This window comes from Odontesthes bonariensis, chromosome 1 (assembly GCF_027942865.1).
Source record: "Odontesthes bonariensis isolate fOdoBon6 chromosome 1, fOdoBon6.hap1, whole genome shotgun sequence".
NCBI lineage: Eukaryota > Metazoa > Chordata > Actinopteri > Atheriniformes > Atherinopsidae > Odontesthes > Odontesthes bonariensis.
In genome coordinates this window covers 17333718-17353267 of record NC_134506.1, presented here as the reverse complement: position 1 = coordinate 17353267, position 19550 = coordinate 17333718, and the positions used below count along the sequence as shown (strand labels likewise).

At 39.5% G+C, this 19550-nt stretch overlaps 1 protein-coding gene across 1 annotated transcript; it reads right to left on the bottom strand.

The window, feature by feature from the left end:
• Nucleotides 1-1881: 1881 nt before the first annotated feature.
• pcdh20 (protocadherin 20) lies at nucleotides 1882-6132 on the bottom strand. The gene is made up of 2 exons (XM_075487974.1): nucleotides 5971-6132; nucleotides 1882-5659 (listed from the first exon to the last, which is right to left on the bottom strand). The coding sequence occupies exons 1-2, from the start codon at nucleotides 6016-6018 to the stop codon at nucleotides 3038-3040; spliced, it is 2670 nt and encodes an 889-aa protein (XP_075344089.1). The 5' UTR covers nucleotides 6019-6132; the 3' UTR covers nucleotides 1882-3037.
• Nucleotides 6133-19550: the final 13418 nt, after the last annotated feature.

The following is a 19550-nucleotide window of genomic DNA, read 5'->3' as shown; positions in this document are numbered from 1 at the left end:
TGAGAAGGCGGGTGAAAGCGAAATGGGATCCACTGAAAAAAGATCTCCATTGTTTTTACTGCAATTAATCATATGCTGTAAATGTTTGCACAGTGTGAAAAACAAAAGTAAAATTATCCAGACACCATCGCAATTATGTGTTACTTGGCTGCAAAACGTCACTGTACACAGTTATGGAACACATTATCAGGATATTGGTACGGTACGGATTGGGCTTGATAAATGAGATTTAATTATGACATCGCACCTGTTTGGCCAAGTATAAGCAAAATTCGATGCAGGTCCCATACTTGATGGAAGTCTTTTTTGACATTTTCCTGCATGATGTGTTGAACTTAGTAGGAAATGTTATGAAAACTGTTCTGACGCCACAGCTTCGAAACAATTCCATTTCATATTCTTTCGTAAAGGGTATTTTGACCAGCTTGTTGTGATAAATCAATAATTAAATTACCTTTATTTAGACTTTGCACATACAAATTTTTTTTGTCCTTTCTCACATGCAAACACTTATATTGCATGTATAAACATGCTTACAAAGTTTGTCCCAATGATATGAAACAGAGTGACTGAAAACTACGCGTTTTTTTTATCCTATTAAAGACATTAACCATGTTTTTGTCTGACCGTTCCTTTAAGAAATTTCTGTTACTTATTATAGATCAACATCCCAATCCAGTTATGCCTGTTTTAGCACAAACGGCAGAGCAAATGCACTTTCTTTTGGTCATGTGTTGTGAGATATTTTGTTGTTGTAGTAGCACCTTTCATCATTATCACTCTGTGCACATACATTATGTGCATGTGGTATATCATCTATCATCCCATTTGTGTGATGAAAAGTTTGTCCAGACGCGATTACTAAGGATTACACTGAGCTGAAATCTTCTCATTTTGCTCTGTGCCTGCCTGATGTGTGTCCATCCTAAAAAGCCAGCGATGACTTGAGAAGCTGCATGTTTGAGAACATTGTGAGCACAGGTTTGTTTGCATGGCTGCTGTTTTGTAAGAGCCAAACCCAGACAGGTTTCAGAAGTACACACAACAAAGTTCCTCTCTTGGGAGTGTGCATACCATTTACAAGATTAAAAAGACTCCTAAAGTATTTTTGTCTACACAACTCAAATATTCAAACAAGCATGAAACAGAGTAACAGCAATATTTAAAAGTAGAAACCCAGGTTCTCATGTATTGGAAGAAAAAGCGACAGAGCCACTTTTGCAATTTCTTGGGGAGTTATTCACAAATTTGTAGTGGTACTGGGAGTGCAGTCATTGCCAGTACATCTCCAAATAGGCAAGGGAATTTGATTTGACCCTCCAGACAAGAACAACTGCAGCACAGTGTTTTTCTTTCAGAGTGTTACTCTGGGTGTTCCCTCACCACAAGCTCTGACCCATGCCGGTGATGAAAACAACAGCACGGGATCTCAAGCTATTAATCTTTAACTGCTCCATGTAGTTTGTCTATTAAATAGAACAAGGCAGTTGTAAATTGCACCAGAAGCAATTTATGGTTCGTGAAAGAAACAATAAATGCAGATATTTAATTCTGAAAATTCTGGATCAGAATTTATATTCTCACTCACACGTGAGGAAAATTAGCATACTCTACCAAAGAGTTTGAGTGAGTGAATATGCCTCATGTGTGTTTGTAATTTTATTGTAATCCAAAGCTTACGCTCCTATCAATATTCCACCTCAGCCAGCATCAGAACACAGTTACATTTAGCTGTTGCCTGTGACATGCATCATTAAACAAACTGCCAATAAAGCTGAGATGGATTGGAAGAATACTTAAACCAAAGGCATATTTCTCATACCCAATCTCTATATGTAGGACATGTAGGCCATACTTTATCATTAGACAATATCCAGTATATTATGAAAATAAAGTATCTTTAATAGTTATTCTGATTTTCTTTCACAAACACTTTCATTTTTTCCACAGACACATTAAGAAGGGCATGATTCTATAAATGAAGCTAATGCATGTAACTCAAAGCAGATTTTAGACAAAGACATCCAGACACAATTCAATTTGTTGAGCTGATAAACACATGTTACTCTTTGTGATGGCATCTAAAGGGTTTACATAGATCAACAGTAACATATATAAGCCTTTGCCACTGGAAGGCTCGCTGCAGTTACTCAGATGGCTGTAAGACATCAAACAAAATTTGAACAAAAACTGAAAATAAAAAAAACAAAACTCAAGGTCCTCTAACGAGCCGTTACAAGAGCTTTCAGCCTTATTTCACAGTGTGTCTCTCAGTACTCATTATAAGACATGGAATACCAAACAATCAAAAACTAGGAAGTGAAACACAAGTGAAAGCTCTGGAAAAACCCGTCAGCCTTCTTTTTGGTCTGTTTTTAGTTCCAAATATAAAAGCTCATTGCACAGATTGCTTTGTCACGACATGTTAGTGTATGCAATGATTAGCCTTTTCTGTAACAACAAGCTCAGAAATGTATGTTTACTTCATTAGCATAGGTGGACATTCTATTTAGAAAAATAAATATATTAACATCTCTCTAACTTGCAAGTGCAATCACAATATTTATAATAGTGACAAGTGTTGTAATGAGATTAAACTTTTCTCAAACTAATCCAAGATATGAGCATTTCTTGCACTTCCATGTGTCCTTTTGATGCCAATGCAAACTTTTGATATAAAGATTCAAAACATTTTGGACAATATTTACATCGAACTTTCATAATATTGAATTAGTTGCTCCTCATGCCTTATAATAATCCCATTATGCCTCTGATGCCAATAATTTTCTAGCACAGCATGCTTAAATTAGGTTTCACTTTTCATAAATATTATGAAAAATAAACAATAGAACAGATCTTGAAGCCTTTTTCCACGACGGAAGCATAGAGCCAAATTATAAAGACCGGTATGCTGCAGCGATAAAAATCACATGACAAAAGTAAAAGAGCAACAGCGTGTAAGAGCTGTAACTCTTACAGTGAGAGTAAACATTCATGTAAACAGTGGTTGTTTTTGGATGTGTGGACAGCGGAGTTATCAGATATTTGAGATCAGCCTGAGTTTTCTGTTCACAGTCTGTGCTTGGTCAGTTTTTATTTTCAAAGGCATTTCCACTTCTGATCTTTTCTTCCTGATCTTTTTAAACCTCTTGCAGCACATGTAAGATGTCAGTGTGACAACAAGAGAGAAAAGCCCCAGACATGTCACTGAAAGAGCAATGAGGACAGGCCGGCAGGGGAACAGCTCATACCTCTCAGGCCCATCTGTCATCTGGCCAATGTACCAGGGCTTCTCCTCCACCTCTATGTCAGCCTCTCTGGTCAGGAGACTTTGGATGTAACTCTCATTACTCACTGTTTCATTGACAAAAAAGTTAACCATGACTGTTGAATAAAGTGGTTCAGGTTGACCATGATCAGTGACCTTCACTAGAAGGCTGTAGAGGCCCCTGTTGCTGAGCTCCCTCTTCAATGTGATATTTCCTGTTTCAGGGTCGATGGTAAATGACCCCGGCTCACCACCTTTCCTTTTAATGATACTATAGGCAATCACAGCATTCATGCCTGCATCTTTATCCACAGCATACACCTCTGTGATTGATGTTCCAGGTGTCGTATTTGGTAGCACTAGCATGTAAGACTGATTGGACTTAGGGAAGAGGACAATTGGTGGGTTGTCATTTACATCCAACAACAGCACAGTCACCATAGTAACAGAGGAAAGCGCAGGCTCCCCGCCATCCACAGCTTCAATCCACAGCTGGTATGTCCCTTGTTGCTCGCGGTCCAATGATGTCTTGGCCCTCAGTGCACCTCGACCTGTGTCTATCATGAAAATATCGCTGCCGTTGAGGATGGAGAGGGCCACCCATCCATTTTCTCCAGCATCAGCATCTGTCACAGACAGAACACCGATCTCACCATAACCCGGAAAGTTCTCAGGCACAAAAAAAGTAAAGTCCTTATTGATGAAACGTGGACTGTTGTCGTTGCGATCTTGCACAGTCACCACCACAGTTGCTATTGACTCCCTTCTGGGTGTCCCCTGATCTACTGCTCTCACGATGAACCGATATTTCTCTTTTTCTTCACGGTCAAGTGATGTGGCAACAGTCAGGACACCTGTCACACGATCCACCAGAAAAATCCCAGGGGCATCACCTCCAAGGAGGTAGACGATCTCCCCTCGACTTTCACTATCCTGGTCAGAAGCTTTGAGCTGGGCCAGAAAGGTGTTTGGTGAATTGTTTTCCTCAATTGATATTTCCACCAAAGACTGCTGAAACACAGGTGCGTTGTCATTCTCATCCAAAACGTGCACTTTAAGGAATGTCTTCATGACTAGCCCTCCAGTATTGTTAGCAACCACAATCAGCTCATAATCCTGTGTCTTCTCATAGTCCAAGGGCTCTGTAGTTTCCAGAAGGTATTCATTCTTGAACAGTTGGTAGGGCACAAGCCTGAAGGGACCAGACCCTTCCAAATAACAGTCCACCCTTTGGTTCAGATCAATGTTTTTTATGGTGAAGAAAGCGATTGGAGAGAAAGCTGGCTCAGACTCTTTTATCGTTAGCACTCCGTCTTTTTCAGGTGCAATGTACCGGGGTATGACTGCAGGGGGTCCAGTAACCACTTTGATGATATGGATAGTAACAGTAGCAACAGCAGGGATACAACCAGGTCCATTGGCCAGAATAGTAAGCTTATAAAATGTGGCTGTGCTAGTGTCAATTTTCCTGGCTAGTTTGATCACCCCTGTGATTTTGTCCAAATGGAACAAGCTCCTGGTGTCCCTTGGCACACGTTCACTGTAAGCATAGCTGATCTGAGCATTAGCACCAAGGTCAGGGTCAACAGCATGCAGACGTGCCAAATGTGCCCCTTTGGTGGTATTCCCATGAATAGTGACATTAATTTGTGACTCTTTGAATTGAGGGCAGTTATCATTCACGTCTGTGATGACAATTTTCAAAGTAGCTGCACCAAGTAGAGGAGGGGTCCCTCCATCCTCCGCGATGATATCTGTAACATATTCATCCTGCACCTCCCTGTCCAAAGCCTCTATCACAATGAGATAGGGTGTCAGCTCACCGCCTTCATTCTCCTCGACATCCAATGTGAACATTCCAAAGTCGTTAACAAGCCAGTAAGTCTGGACTCCATTAATACCCACATCAGGGTCCACTGCTGACTGCTCCACCACGTAACGAGCATTGACTGGTGTGTTTTCTGGGACGAACATACAGATCTCATCTGTGGGAAACTTTGGCCTGTTGTCGTTCGAATCCTCAATTAAAATCTTAACTTTGACAAGCTGAAAGTATTGCTGAGGTAATACAAACACATCCAGTGAGAGGACACATCGCTGTCCCTCTGAGTTGTCAGGACACAGGGTCTCCCTGTCAATCTCTGTAGCAGATGTGTAAAGCTCCCCGGTGGTATTATTTAGGTTCACATACTGATCACTGACCTTCTTTTGCGGGAGATTGAATAAAAAGGGGGGCTCAACTGTGAAATCCAAATGTAAGTCTACTCCGATAGCCCCTATGAAAGTCCCCTTTGGTAATCCTTCTTTTATCTTATAGATGATCTGTTTTGCTTGGCTGAAATTGGCAAAACAGTAAGGGGGGATGGTGCAGAGCAAGAGGATACAGAATCCCTGAAACACAAGGCAAATAGTGATAATATAGTTTATTAAGAGAAGTGCCAAATAGAAGGAGATTATCAAAAATTCATCGATTACAGTAGAATTAAAATGCATTTTGTTATATTGTATTATCACTTACAGAGCTCTTCATTCATCAGTGCTTTCAGCTAGAATTGTCAATTGTCTGGATTATGTATCTAACTCCAGGGGGCCTAAGTGTGCCTCCGTCTTATATAATACATAAATGATCTACAATACAGTAAATAGCCTCTTGATTATCATAGTGACTTTTGCCAATAGAACAAATGATCATTAAAACTTACCCATATTCTTCCTCTTTTGCCAAGGCCGTTGTGTCTGTTGTTGAACATGTTTTGTCCTGGTCCAGCACTTTCCACTTATAGCAGGAGCAGTGGTAGCTTTAGTAACCCGGGCATTTTGAGCTTTGAGTTGTGCAGACCTCTGCTGAGTGCAATGCCTTATTTCTATCTGACTTGAACAAGTCATTCATCCCAGCGCTGGCTCAGGACACTCCCACCGTATGCAAATCAGTCCCCTGTGCCATCCAATGAGAGACACTGGCCAGTGGGAAATCTTGAGTTAACAGATTCCTCTTTCATGCATGCTATAAAAGCACATAGACACACACCTGCCCTTTCTGCACACACCCATGTTGTCATAAGCAGCAGCATTCCTTATATTCCTGCGGCAGAGTGAAAGCATATGATCATCAGCAGAGTTTATGATGGCACAACGGACTAGGCAAAACATAAATTGTCCAAAATTGAGAGATTATTTTAATCCAGCAGTAGTTAAAAACATTACAAATAAAAAAAAGACATACACTGATGATGTGTATTTCTTAAAGTAGGCAACCTTGACCTGCGACTTAATCAATAAATATATATCTATACAAAAAAGAGAGACAGACAGATCATGTATATTTTGTTTAAAATCTTACAACGGATTAATACTATTAATTTATGGCTTCTTCTGTTGTATGTCCATGAAAGCAAATGAAAAGGAATAGAAAAATATTCTAAACGAAGCCAGCAGAGAGGTGAACGTGGGATCATAAGTGGTTCTATGGTCTCACTCTGGATTGAGCCTCTAACTAAATCAACCCCCTAATCCCCATGTGTTCTAAATGCCAGGCCAGCTGTTTGCTGGGATTGGAAGCATACTGCTTAGAGAAATTTAGTGATTGAAGTTCTCAGGACAAGGGCAGATTGAGATCATCACTCATACTCATCTTCTCTCATACTGTGATAGATATGTGCCGTTTCATTATTACCAAGATTTGGTGGATGAACAACACTGAAGCTCAAACCTAGCAGGACAATTCACATGTTTTCTTTTTTATTTGGTGAGTTTGCATGGACAGACTTGATTCCTTTGTATGATATACACACAGTATACTGAAACAAAGCTATCAGTAGATGGAGTGTGGACATTTTATAAATCCATCTTGTATTCTGCATCCTTGTTTTTTCTGGCCCATGCACTAAGTTAAGAAATATTTCCGCAAACACAGAGTTAAGGCACTGTGGGCTTAGAGGCTTTTGAGCGTGGGAAAGAGGCAGATTGGGGAAATGAGAGTCATTTGAGAGTTGCCTCTAGGTGCCGAGAGTCTGACTTGTCATTACTTTAAATGGCACAATGATGACATGTTAGATTAGTTGGAAATATGTTGCACGAGCAATTCTGTCCCGAAAAACAATAAAACTATATGTTGTGCGCTCTTGCTTTGCCTGATCAAATTTTTTAAAAATGAGCTTAAAGCAAAGGTGCTAGCAAACTTTTGCCAGCTGTGACCTCTGTCTGTTTGTCTCCACAAGTTAATTTAATTAACAAAATTTCATGAAATGAACACCACTCATGGTGGTTGGATAAATCATGCTTTTGGCTTGGATTGCAGCAAGTTATCCCGGACAGCGTTTCACTGTAGAGGGGAGAATTGATTTAACTAAATTTGAACAAATTCTAGAAGCAAAAGTAAAAGAAAAAAAGGCTGAAGTTGAAAGCAGCATGTCTTCTAAAACAGGGTAATGATCCTAAATGCACCTATGCATTGAGAAACACAGGCTGAAGGTTTTGCCACGGCCTTCATGGTGTCCCCTGACATCTTAATCATTGTGAATCGGTCAAAAGACCTCAAAAGAGCAGTGCATTTCAGATAGACCGCAAATCAGCAAAAGTACATCTTTCACTCATTTGGTGGTGCCCAAACTTTAGCATGCCACAGTGTATTTATTTGAAACAGCTCTGTAACAGCTCTCTCAAATGCAACAGGATTTAAAGCATTGATAGCTTGAAAAAACTACGAGAAAAACTTGCATGAGAAATGAGGCCACAAACAAGAAGCAGTATTACTTTGGTTTTAATTACATCATTACTTGCTCTGAGTCTGTGTGAGCCGAGTCTGTGTAATCTTTGCACAGATTTCCTAACAGATGTCTTGTTAGCTTTGGACTTTCCTTTTAATCAAAGGGCTGCTAAGCTATCTTGATAGCAATGAGAAAGCTTCATGAGTGTTAAGTTAGGACGGCTGTAACCACACAGATCTATTGTGTAAGGACATATAATAGATTGTCAACTTTAGTTTTTAACTAGTGCTCAATCACTATAAATATCTGTATTGCTGTACTCTTACCGCAAATTTATGTCTTCTGCTCTTACCACTAGTTTTTAATTTGGTCATGGAAATAACTTAATTAGATCACACAAAACATTCATTTCATCAGGACTCAGTTCAACAAGTAGCTAAAAAAATTAATATTTGAAGGATTTGGACACAGAAAATATTACAACATGAAGTAAATCCTCTTTAGGGGTGATCCAATAAAAAGTCTATGCACTCCTGGCCAATTTTTAAAAAGTGAAAACAAAAAAATTCAAAATCAAATATTAATACATGAGATGCTCACGCACAGTCAGAAAGCTGTAAGAAAGGGCAGTTAAGTTAAGTTAGAAAAAGTACCTAATCTCACCGAAAAGTGTATGATCTTGCCAAAAATAATCTGGTTTAAGTCTGTGGGCTGCAAAAGGCAAAAGTAAACATTACAAATTGAGAAAAATGGTCATTGCTCACGAAACTTGGGCTGAAGTAAGGTTGATCTTTACAAGAGAGCGAATCTCAAAATCCGCCGTGAACTACTGTACGTTGCAAGCTGAAGTCTTTGGGGTGATACCAAAAGTCTTAAATTTCTTAATCAAATGTAATTCAGATGTTTGAGGATTGCTAAAACACACATTACATTACTTGTCAGTAGATCTTAAACATGCCCTGCCCGCAGGACAGTTTAAAAATTCTGCGTAATATTATATCACCTCCATTACTTTTTTTCCACTGTAAAAGCATTTTTTGGCATACAGCTTTTTGTATTGAATAATTGACCTGTCACACTGTTATGACCTGCCATGCTAAGTCTACCTTTTGAGCTGATCAGTGTAACTGTGTAATGCTTCACAACATAGAGCAGCTGAACTAATCCCTAAATGGAAAAATCTGATGCGTGATACATTGTCTCATACAGCACAAATTAACTCCGCACTCCAAACACTCTCCTTACAGTAATTACTGAAATTTTGAAATAACATAAACCAAGGACACTAGATTTATCTAGTGTGCCAGATGAAATTGCTCCTTTACTAGTTTTATATATTTAAAAGAAACATACATCACAGCTGTGTTGTCATGAAATGTTGGTCAAGTTGCCTCTTGGCAAATCGATACTCTGCAGTTAGAAATACGTGTTGTGTGACATTGAATTAATCCAACCAGCATTTCCTGTTTTTAATCACAAAAGGATAACTGCTGCAGTTTAATGGAGTAACACACAATGCATTGCACTGCCCCTATTCAGCATGGCTGGTTCAGTCCACGCATTTTTTAATGTACGAGTCAGAGATGAGAGTCGGTTTCATGGTTCTATGTAGCTTTGGAATACCTGGAAACAATTAGCACATGGATATTGGAACTTCAACACAATAACTGATAAAGGGTGTAAAAATAGTCATCCTCTTTTTTTTTCAAATATCTTTTTTGGAACATTTTCCAGCTTCAAAGGCTACATGTTTCTGCTTTAAAGGGACAGATTTCAGTTTTATCCAATTTAATGAGAAGTGATCACCAAGTGTGAGCAGAGGGGAGATTTGATTAGTTCAGCTTTTGAAGAACCGCAACAATTGTTTTCCATATCACTGTTGTAGTGTAATTAAGTTTTATTCATATGAATGATTGTCTTAATGGGATGTTTGCAGTGTTTGTTCTTGTTCTGCCAGTGCCATCTACTGGTTGGATTAACCTAATCGGTGAAAATAAGCATGTTTCAGTCACACATTGTTCGTCCAGAGCAATTAACCTCTGCTGGCCCGTTTCAAATTGAGCCTCAAGATGCGATTTAGGTCTGAACCTACAGTTTTGTTCTCAATGGCCTTTTTTCTGTTACAGAATAAGACTGCTATGAATGTGAGTGTTGAGTCCAAGGCTGAAAACCTCCTTCTTCCTGATAAGTAGATTATGTCTCTTTTTTTTTTCTGTGGGGAAACAATTTTCTCAGAGGCAAAGCTGCATTGGTAAAATGTTTTTAAATATTGCTGTGGTTTGCCTTCACAGAGCCTATTTTGGTTTTAAAATGGAACTGTTCTGACATAATACTATACTGCACAATTTCTGAGCCCCAAAGGTCTTTTTCTATAAACTGAAAAAAAAGAAGACTCAACAGCTCCTCTCTTTTTTGTTATCCTTACACCTTCCGAGCTGCTCCTCTCTTTCACTGTTTTCTCCCACAGTTTTCGCTCAGTGTGCTCTTGTTAGTGGTTGAAGATGCATCCTGGCATGGATGTGAGAAAGCTCATCTAGAGCTGCAAGAGGGAAATGGGGAAAGAGTATGAAACAACACAAAAACCTTGTTAGCTCGTTAGGCAGACGGACAGAAAAGAAGAGATGGCAAGATAGTACAGGAGTGTTAATCCACACAGTGGTGTGAGTGTGTCTTTGTGCTGCTGCAGGTGCAGGCTGGATATATCATTGGGAACAGGTGCTGTGGTAGAATGTATGCCCCTCACAGCTGCAGCCAAGGAGATTACTAGCCTGGCTTCCTGGTAATGAAGTTTCTAACGATTGGCCCACCACAGGTTCTTGTTTCTGCCTGCTAACAGTGTGACTATTTCAAAGCAGTTTGTGGCTTTAGAGTACATCAATTAAAGAATAAAATTGAGTTTTGGGGAGGACTCGATTTGTTGATGAAAAATTATCTCTTGGTGACTTCTTAAACATCCATGTTGCAAAACTCAAGTCAGTCTTTGCTTAATATGTTGAAAAAAAAAATCAATACTTGCCTGGGGATTAATCTCGTCACAACACTTCATGTTATCCTCGTCTGTGTTTCTTTTAAAGTCAAAAGATGTGAAAACACATAACTTGCCAAAATCCAACAAATCTGAGAGTCCCAATAATTATTCCTTATCAATGTCTTGCTTCATTTTTCAACAGACTTAAATATTTTTATGCCACGATGGGCAGAAAAACGGTTTTGAAGTGGTACTTACAGTTAAAAAAAAAAGTGCACAAAACAGATGACTAAGACTGAACAACAAAAATAGAATTACTGAGTCATTTTCTGTGTGTACTGTCATACCAAATATCAGTTTGTGTGGCATTATGTCACGTGTCGGAGGACCCAGGTGCAGATAGACAGAAAACAAGAGGTAGTCCAAATTTAGACTGATTTATTACATCTAAACAGACAACGCAGCCAAACTGGAACACTATGAAAAACTAAACTGAAAAAGAAAACTCAGGAACAAGAACAAACTGGAAAAAAAAAAAAAAAGTAGTAGCAGCAAAGGCAACATGGGAGGACAACCAGGAGTTTAAATACAGAGGAGGGTGATTGGTGAGTGAAGACAGCTAAGGGAAATAACACAGGTGAAGAGAGACTGAGGAAGTGAGGAAGTGAACAGGACTGAGAAAAGACACAGATCATGACATTTTTAAGTTCATTGTTTTTTTACCTTGATCGTGCAGCAGGATTTACAAGAGGTCCTGTTCAAAAGAAATGGGGAAATGGAAATAAGGAGCAGCAAAGAGAAAAAGGATGATGGTTCAAAGCAGCTTTTGGCTGTGTTGTAAAAGTAATTTGATACAGTGCATGGTATGAATGCCCATTGTTTGGATATTCATGTTAGCAATCATTTACTGTGTGAATTCATTTTTCACACATTCAACTTTTAATTATTTAGAGCACGGGCATTATTTTCTCAGACAAGAGCACAGGACACATGCACTGGGAAATAATTGCTTCAGTACCATTTACATATTCACACACTAATATGTAGTACTTGATGTTTTTAAGCTGACAGTGCAATAAAGGATGGGATTGACAGCAATAACGGATGTGCAGGCAGGATGAACTGTTCAAGGGTGTTTGGGTCTTTTTTTGTTGTTGTTGTTTTTGCATACTATACCACCAAGCAAGCATGCTCAGGAGGCTCACTAATGTCTCAGAATAAACTCCAGACCGGGAGAGAGATGCGATAACAGTGACCTTGACTTTGCAGTTGCTGGCGTCCAACAGGCTGCTTGACTCTCTTCGTAACAGTGGTTCTCCTGGGATATTCACTCACAGGAATCCGCAGAGTTTACAGAAAATATCACCAAAATCTGTGGCCAAAAATGCCTCGTTAATGATAGAAGTCAGAGGGGAATGGCAAAACTGGCTCAAACTGACAGGAAGGTGGCAGTAATACATATTACCTTGTGTTACAACAGCGCTGAATGCACAACACATGGAACCTTGAAGTAGCCTTGATACTGCAGCAAAGGATCACACTCGAGTCCATTGCTGTCAACTACGAGCATGAATCTGAGGCTATAATGTACAGTGGGCACAAGCTCACTAAACTGGCTGAGAAAAGGCAAGAAAAAAAGGAAAAAGAGGAGCTCTGTGTTGGCAGATGTGATGAAAGCCAATTTAGTCCTATTAATAAATAGTTACGTTTTTGTGTAGAAGTAGCGATAGACATATTTTTAAGTACCAAATATTGAGCACTGAAGCACTGATAAAACCGATTTTAGGGGGGGGGGGGGGGGCTGTTAGAGCAATAACGAAGCTGTTTAAGAGCTGTAACACTTTTTTATGTGCATTATTAACTATTTACATTAACAACCAGTAGGTGTCGCAATTCAACGTTATCAATGCTGTATTTTAATGTCTGAGCCTGGCAAAGCATTATTACTGCGGTTTAAAAAAAAAAAAAATTTAAAAAAAATAAAAAAAAAAATAAATAAATAAATTTTGCGAACGTTGGCAAGGCGGCAGTGCGAATGTGCTAAGGCGGCCGCCTTGACTATAATGCGCTGTAGGAAACACTGTAAGTGAGGTGTAAAATCTCTAGAAAGTTCTGTCTCTACAGATGAATTAAACTGGATTTTTGGAAAATTTCCTCCTGACTCTGAGGTTCTTTTTGTCTTTGGTCTTCCGAGTTTATCAGTGCTGAACATAGTCTGCCTGTTAAGGACACATCACAAGAACACTGAGAGGGAACACTAGCATGTGGGCTCGAATCCCAGCAGGGAAAAATGGACTCTTTTGCACACACAAGGTAAAAAGAATCACACAGGAAAGTTTCATAAAGCTATTTGAGTAAAAACAGGCAGCTACTGATAGATGGCAAAATGCAACTCTCTGCGATGTGGTCAATATGACTAAATGATTAAAATACTAGCACAAAGAACAAAAAAATTCCCCCCTTAACACATGTAAGTGAAATAACTCACCAAATCACCAAGAGGGCACATTTGAGAACTGTGTGGCACCATACTTTTAACTTAGGGAATGTAACACCATGTGCTGTGACATAACACACTTGAATCAAGGTGAGAAAAATGTTAAACTTTCAAACAAAGGATTGAACTTGGCACATTTATGTCATCACTACAAATTTATACTTTTGATGATGGATTTGGCCAAATACAAACCCGTTACCAGAAGTTTTTGAAGGTCGTGAAAAATGTTAAGAAAATGTTATTCATTGCTTTGCCAAAGATTAAATCTTAAATCTTGTGGTCCAGGCTTGTCACCAGCTGATAACAAGTGGGTGGTAGTGAAACAAAGAAATATAACAACAGAATCCTGAACTGCCGAGCAGCTGAAATCCTTTAACAAACGCGAGTGGGGAAATGTTTTACTCGTCAATCTTCGGAACTCGCTCTTCTCAGCTCCCAAAAGCTCTTAGTGTTGTTCAAAGATGTGATACAGCATGGCCTTGTCTAAAGTACAGATTCAGAATGAGTATATTCTTCAAAGAAAAAAAAGGAAAGAGAAAAAAAAATTCTTTGGAAATGTGGTAATTCAAATAATTCCTGTTTGTAGTTTGCAAATGTTTACCAAACCCGGACTTATGTATCCCTTCCACTTGATCGAAACGTTTAATTGAAAAATAATTGATAATATAGATGAATAAATAAATGAATAAATAAATAGATGAATACGTACTGTTGCCCTCTAAGCTTCAAAATGAAAATGTATGTATTGGAAAATGTTATGTAAACCTATCACAAGGACGAGACAGACTAAATGATAAAAATTTCATAAGGGAATTATTTGAAGGCCCTGTACTGTACCGCTGCAGTAACTGGAACTGACAAACCTGCCCCATCTGTTCACTAATACAACTGATGTGCAGTGGTACATCATTGTGATGCCGTTGTCGTGTTGTTTTTATTGAGAACACTAAAGTGGCATGATGCAACAGTGTGAGGGAAGATCCTTTGAGACAATGAGCAAGCTCAAGGTCAAATCTGACCAGACATTACGGGCCGAGTGTCTGAGGAGGCACGGAGGGGAATAAATATAGTATGTTCTCCCTGTCCTTATTGGATCTTTTCTTTCCTCTTCTCTGTGGTTAGCGTGCTGAGCAGACCCAGCTAAGATACAATTTGCTTGATATTTCAGATTACACTATCTGGCTCACCTTAGCTGTATTTGCTCAGTATGCTTTTAGCTCTTTCTTTGTGAACTTGAATGCATTTGGATCAGCATGAAGCACTCTGCACTAAACAACATAATTCTATGCCAGGGAGCTTTCCAGGTGATGTATGTCCTTCTGCCCTCTGGAGAGTTACGAGTGGGAGGGAATGAAAGCAGAATGTGAATCCTCTGGTGTCCTTTTGACGGCATTTTTATTACCTATTTGTGACATTAGATTGAGAGCTCAGGGAAACTGCAGAGGAGAAGAAGGCATCATGTCTGCATCTGTATCCTTCAGTGTGCATGTTGATATAAACACCAAATGAGGCAAAATAGTGTGTGGTATGGAGAAAAACAAGTTAAGTAGAATTAGACATGATATAGTAAATGGAGGTGAGTTTGAGGAGGAACAGGGCAGTTGGACGGAGGGACATCTGACGAAAAGGGCATTTCATCTCCCAGGGGTCAAATTTTTCGGTATCCCTTGGTGGCATTTGTTGTCCCACCTTTCCACTGTGTCCTTACATTGAGCCAAGGGGAAATTTGAGACAAGCACAATGACTTGTCATCAGTATCACATCTGACACCATTCTCTACCCCCCCCCCTCTCTCTCTCTCTCTCTCTCTCTCTCTCTCAGACACTTGCAAACCCATCAGTCAATGATGCGTGCTCGCAAAGCCAGACTGCAATCTTGGAGGCTCGTTTTTTAAAGTGAGTTTTAATCCTGGAAAACTTTAACTGATGACCCGTTTGTATATTCTTGGCGACATCGTGAACAAAATATTTTACAGCTTAAAACTAAACAACAACCCAGCAAATGCATGGCTCGTTTCACAGATTAGACCCCCAACCCCCCCTCCCACACATTTGAAAAATCATTGGAAAAGCCCATTCCACCTGTCGGGTGTAGAAGACATCTATATTGATCTCCAAAGAAACGGGATAACTGTCAATTATGTACTGTCCAACCCACCTGGAATTATTATCTCCACTGAGAACCATTTTTATTCATTAGCTAAATGTGGAAAATTGACAAAAACTTGCCAAAAAGTAATGAGATGGTTACAACCTCCACCTGCTTTCGAATACCTCTCTCAGACACTCACACTCACACGTTCACATTTTAACTCCCGCATTGTCGATCCTTCATCACCCTTTATTCATGCGAAACAAAAAAAGATCTCCACATGATGAATTTCCTAGAAACCTGTCTCAACTCTCCCCCCTCTGTGTGATTGTCAGCATCGTTTACCCCGGCCATATTTTCTCACTTTGCTAATTTACCCACAAGGTGACAGGGTGCTGGGAAGCTCCTAAAAGTCCTCTGGCTCCAGATGTCTGGACCAGATGTCCTGTTATTTCTGGAGTGGTCCTGTGATTTTATTTTTATCTGTTTCCAGCTCTTTCCATCACCTATACAACCCCCATCCTTCCTCTGAGATTAACCTCGTGTCTAGAATTTCTCTATACATCTTCTAATTAAAAGTTTACAAGTAAAAACTGTGTGCACAGTCTTCTTTTACAAACTTCGATGTTATTCTTATTGAATGTAAATTAGCCTACCTGTTATACCCCAAACACCCCATTAGACAGATGATAACCTGACATGCTTTTCACGATGTGGTTTTTGTTGTTATTATGCAGTACACAGTAAATCAGCCGGGACCACAGGCTGGTGCAGGTCTGCAACCTTTTGATCTGATCAAGGTTAATTAGTTGTTCAAATTAAATCTTACATTAATTGTTAATTTCGTGTATAAATATCTAAAGAAATGACTTTTTAAAATTCCACATTAAGGGATATTTGAGCACAGTGATGCTGAAAGTTATCTTTCAAAATTTGCATTTATCACTTAATTGAGTGTGTGCATATCTAATTAAAGTAATAATCAAAAGTATTTTCCTCCCATACAATGCTATGGATTATTTGCTGTCACATCAGTTCAAAGTATGCCGGATTTAAAGATTCTTTTTCATGCTTAAAAACATTTTCAGACAAATTAAAATTCTGAAATATGTCAATCAATGCCACAACGTCTGTTCTGACAAGCTACATCAAACACTCCTGTGTTTAACTATAGTATTTGGAAAGAATACTTTCAAGAGAACTCTAAAAAAGGCAGTCATGCATCAGAGAATCCATGAATATACTTGGCTGTAGATGGCTACACTGCTTTTGAATGCTCCAGGTGGCTTTAAGCCTCTTCATTGGCCTTGTGTTGCTAATTCGTCTAATTTGTTGGGCTACATGGTGGTGTGGTGGTTAACACCGTCGCCTCGCAGCAAGGGGGATCTTTGTTTGAATCCTCGCTTGGGCTTTTCTGCGTGGAATTTGCATGTTCTCTGTGTGCAGGTGTGTGTTCTCTCGGAGTACTCCGGCTTCCCACCATCGTCTAAAAAACATGCATGTTAGGTTGATTGGTGATTCTAAATTGATCCAAGGAGTGAGCGTGCATGTTTATTTGTCTCTGTGTGGCCCTGTGATGGACTGGTGACCTGTCCAGGGTGTCCCCCACCCCTTGCCCAACGACAGCTGGGATAGTTGCTGCTACCCCGATTTGGATCAGAATGGATGGATGGATAGTTTGTTGTCTGGGAAATTAAATGCCTATGCAGGACCCAAACATTTGTGAAATGACATCTAACTACAACTAGATAGATTTTTTGAAATACATCATTGCTTTATAAATCATGAGGTTCATAATGTTCAAAAATATTCAAAAATGAGTTGCTCAACCTCATTCAGAGTCCACCCTGGACAGGTCACCAGTCCTTCACAGGGTCACACAGAGACAAACGACCATACACACTTACACTCACTCCTAGAAAATTTTTTGAATCACCACTTACCTAACATGCGTATTTCTGGATGGTAGGAAGAAGCCAGAATACCCAGACTGAACAGGCAAACGCTGCAAATACTATTGCATTGTAATATCAATCCAAGTTTTATTATGTATAATATTATGTTAAATTGTTTATTTCAAATTAGTCTTTTAGTTCATTCCAAAATAAATTAATCAAACAAATTTTCTGTACAAAAAAATCATATCAAAGAAAACTTGAGCAAAATTTGCCACAATGTATGCGATATTCTCCTTATTGGAGGTATCAACATGACACCAAGCTGCTTCAGAAAACCATAATATGAGTCTTTTGGCAGTAAGTCAGCCAGAGCAGGATGTTTTGCTCAGTTTATAGGTACGGTAAACACTAACACTTAGAGCAAAACCTCCATCCCCTGTAGTGAACAGGTGCACAACATATTTCTCAAACTCATCTGTAAAAACTCATTCTCAGATTAACTTTTTATCTCATTATTGTAATGTAACTGTGCTACATTTTTCTTCTTGTATAAAAAGTGCTATATGAATAAAATTTGTTGTTGTAAGGATCGGCACCATGTGATAGACAGCCTGCTGAGCTATCGGCCACTAGATGGCAGTGGAGCACTGTATCAAGCATGTGTCTCTCAGTTATGTTGTTTGCTTTTGTCACTGTTGGTTGGCGCTATCTTATCTTCTCTCAGATCCCTCTTTCCTATTGTAGCACGGGAAGATAAAACCTGCCTGTGCAGACCTGTATCGTATAGGGATCTGTTGCTGCTGACAGCACATGGATAGTTAGAGCACAGATATAGAAAGTGGAGAGAGGGAAAGCGAGAGGACAGAGAGAGATAGAAAAGAAGGTTAGAAGCTGAGTAATTGGCCTGAGACGCGCTCTTAATGCAGCTCCATCTTCATTGTATTTTTTTCCTCGAGCACCACTTCTCCACCCCCTTCTGTCCTGTCTGAAAACCCATAAGACCATGTTTCCAGCTACACTCTCCACTCTCCTTATTCTTTTTTCCCTCCTCCTTAACTCCTTAACCACACTCATTCAAAGCACTTTCTGTCCTCTTTCACCTTCTCAAGTTCTTTTCCCCCCTTGCCACACTTCCCTTTCGTGCCTTTGCATACAGCGCCTCTTGGTTTCTCTTCATCTGACACCTCCAGGGAATGAACATGGGGGATGAGCACCTAAAGGTTGAAGGGCAACAGAGCTCCCAGAGGGACTTCTGCTCAGCTTTGACCTCTGTGTGCTTCCTGGTTGTCTGGTGACTGGGGGAGGGAGCTGTAAAAGGACCTTGCATAGTCAGAGCAAACATTCTTAATTTTTCAACAAATACGACATGAGATGTGAATCGTTTTAAGAATCGTATTGAAAAATTAGCCGTCTTTTTTGGGAGTATAGCCAGTTGTCAAAACAACTGGTTTCTTGTTAGATTTGAATCACCACTGTATTCGTCTTCTTTTATTTCTAACAAACATTTCTGATGCTTAGTCAAATGCTCTTGGCATCATATTTCAACATACCCGATACCCCAAATTTTTCAACATACAGAGATCTACACCTAAAACTTTCTGGAGGGGTGGCAGAGGGCTTTCATCTCACTTTTGTTTGACGATTTGAATTCTCCATCTGTGTTCAGTTAGGCCACAAAACCACAAGGTTTGGTTTTAGGCAACCTTTTTGGTTATGCAGCCCTGACTATGTGATGAGCTGGCAGTAGGACCGAGTTGATCATGAACGAAACAAAGTCTCGCCTGGCTTCAAGTTATGCATTTATAGCAGAGGAATGTTGCTTTTTGGGACTGATCAGTACCATATTCTGGCACTTTTGGTGAGTTTTGTTTATGATTACACGAGTCCTTTTTACACAGAGGAAGCACCTTATGATGGCAAAAAAATATATAATAAAATACATCCTTATTAAGGTGCAGAGTTTCCCGTTTGGTGATTTACACAAACAACACAAAAGTTGTTTGGTATTGCACCATTGTGTGCTTACACACAGCAAGCTGGCATTGAGGATTTAGATGAGTGACAACAGCCTTGTTGGAGTGGTGTATTTTGCATTGCTGGCTCATACTTACACAAATGTTCC

Coding starts and splice junctions, on each gene's coding strand:
- pcdh20 (XM_075487974.1), bottom strand. CDS start 6,018: ATGTTCAACAACAGACACAACGGCCTTGGCAAAAGAGGAAGAATATGG. Junction 5,660..5,970: donor GCAAAAGAGGAAGAATATGG/GTAAGTTTTAAT, acceptor CTTGTGTTTCAG/GGATTCTGTATCCTCTTGCT.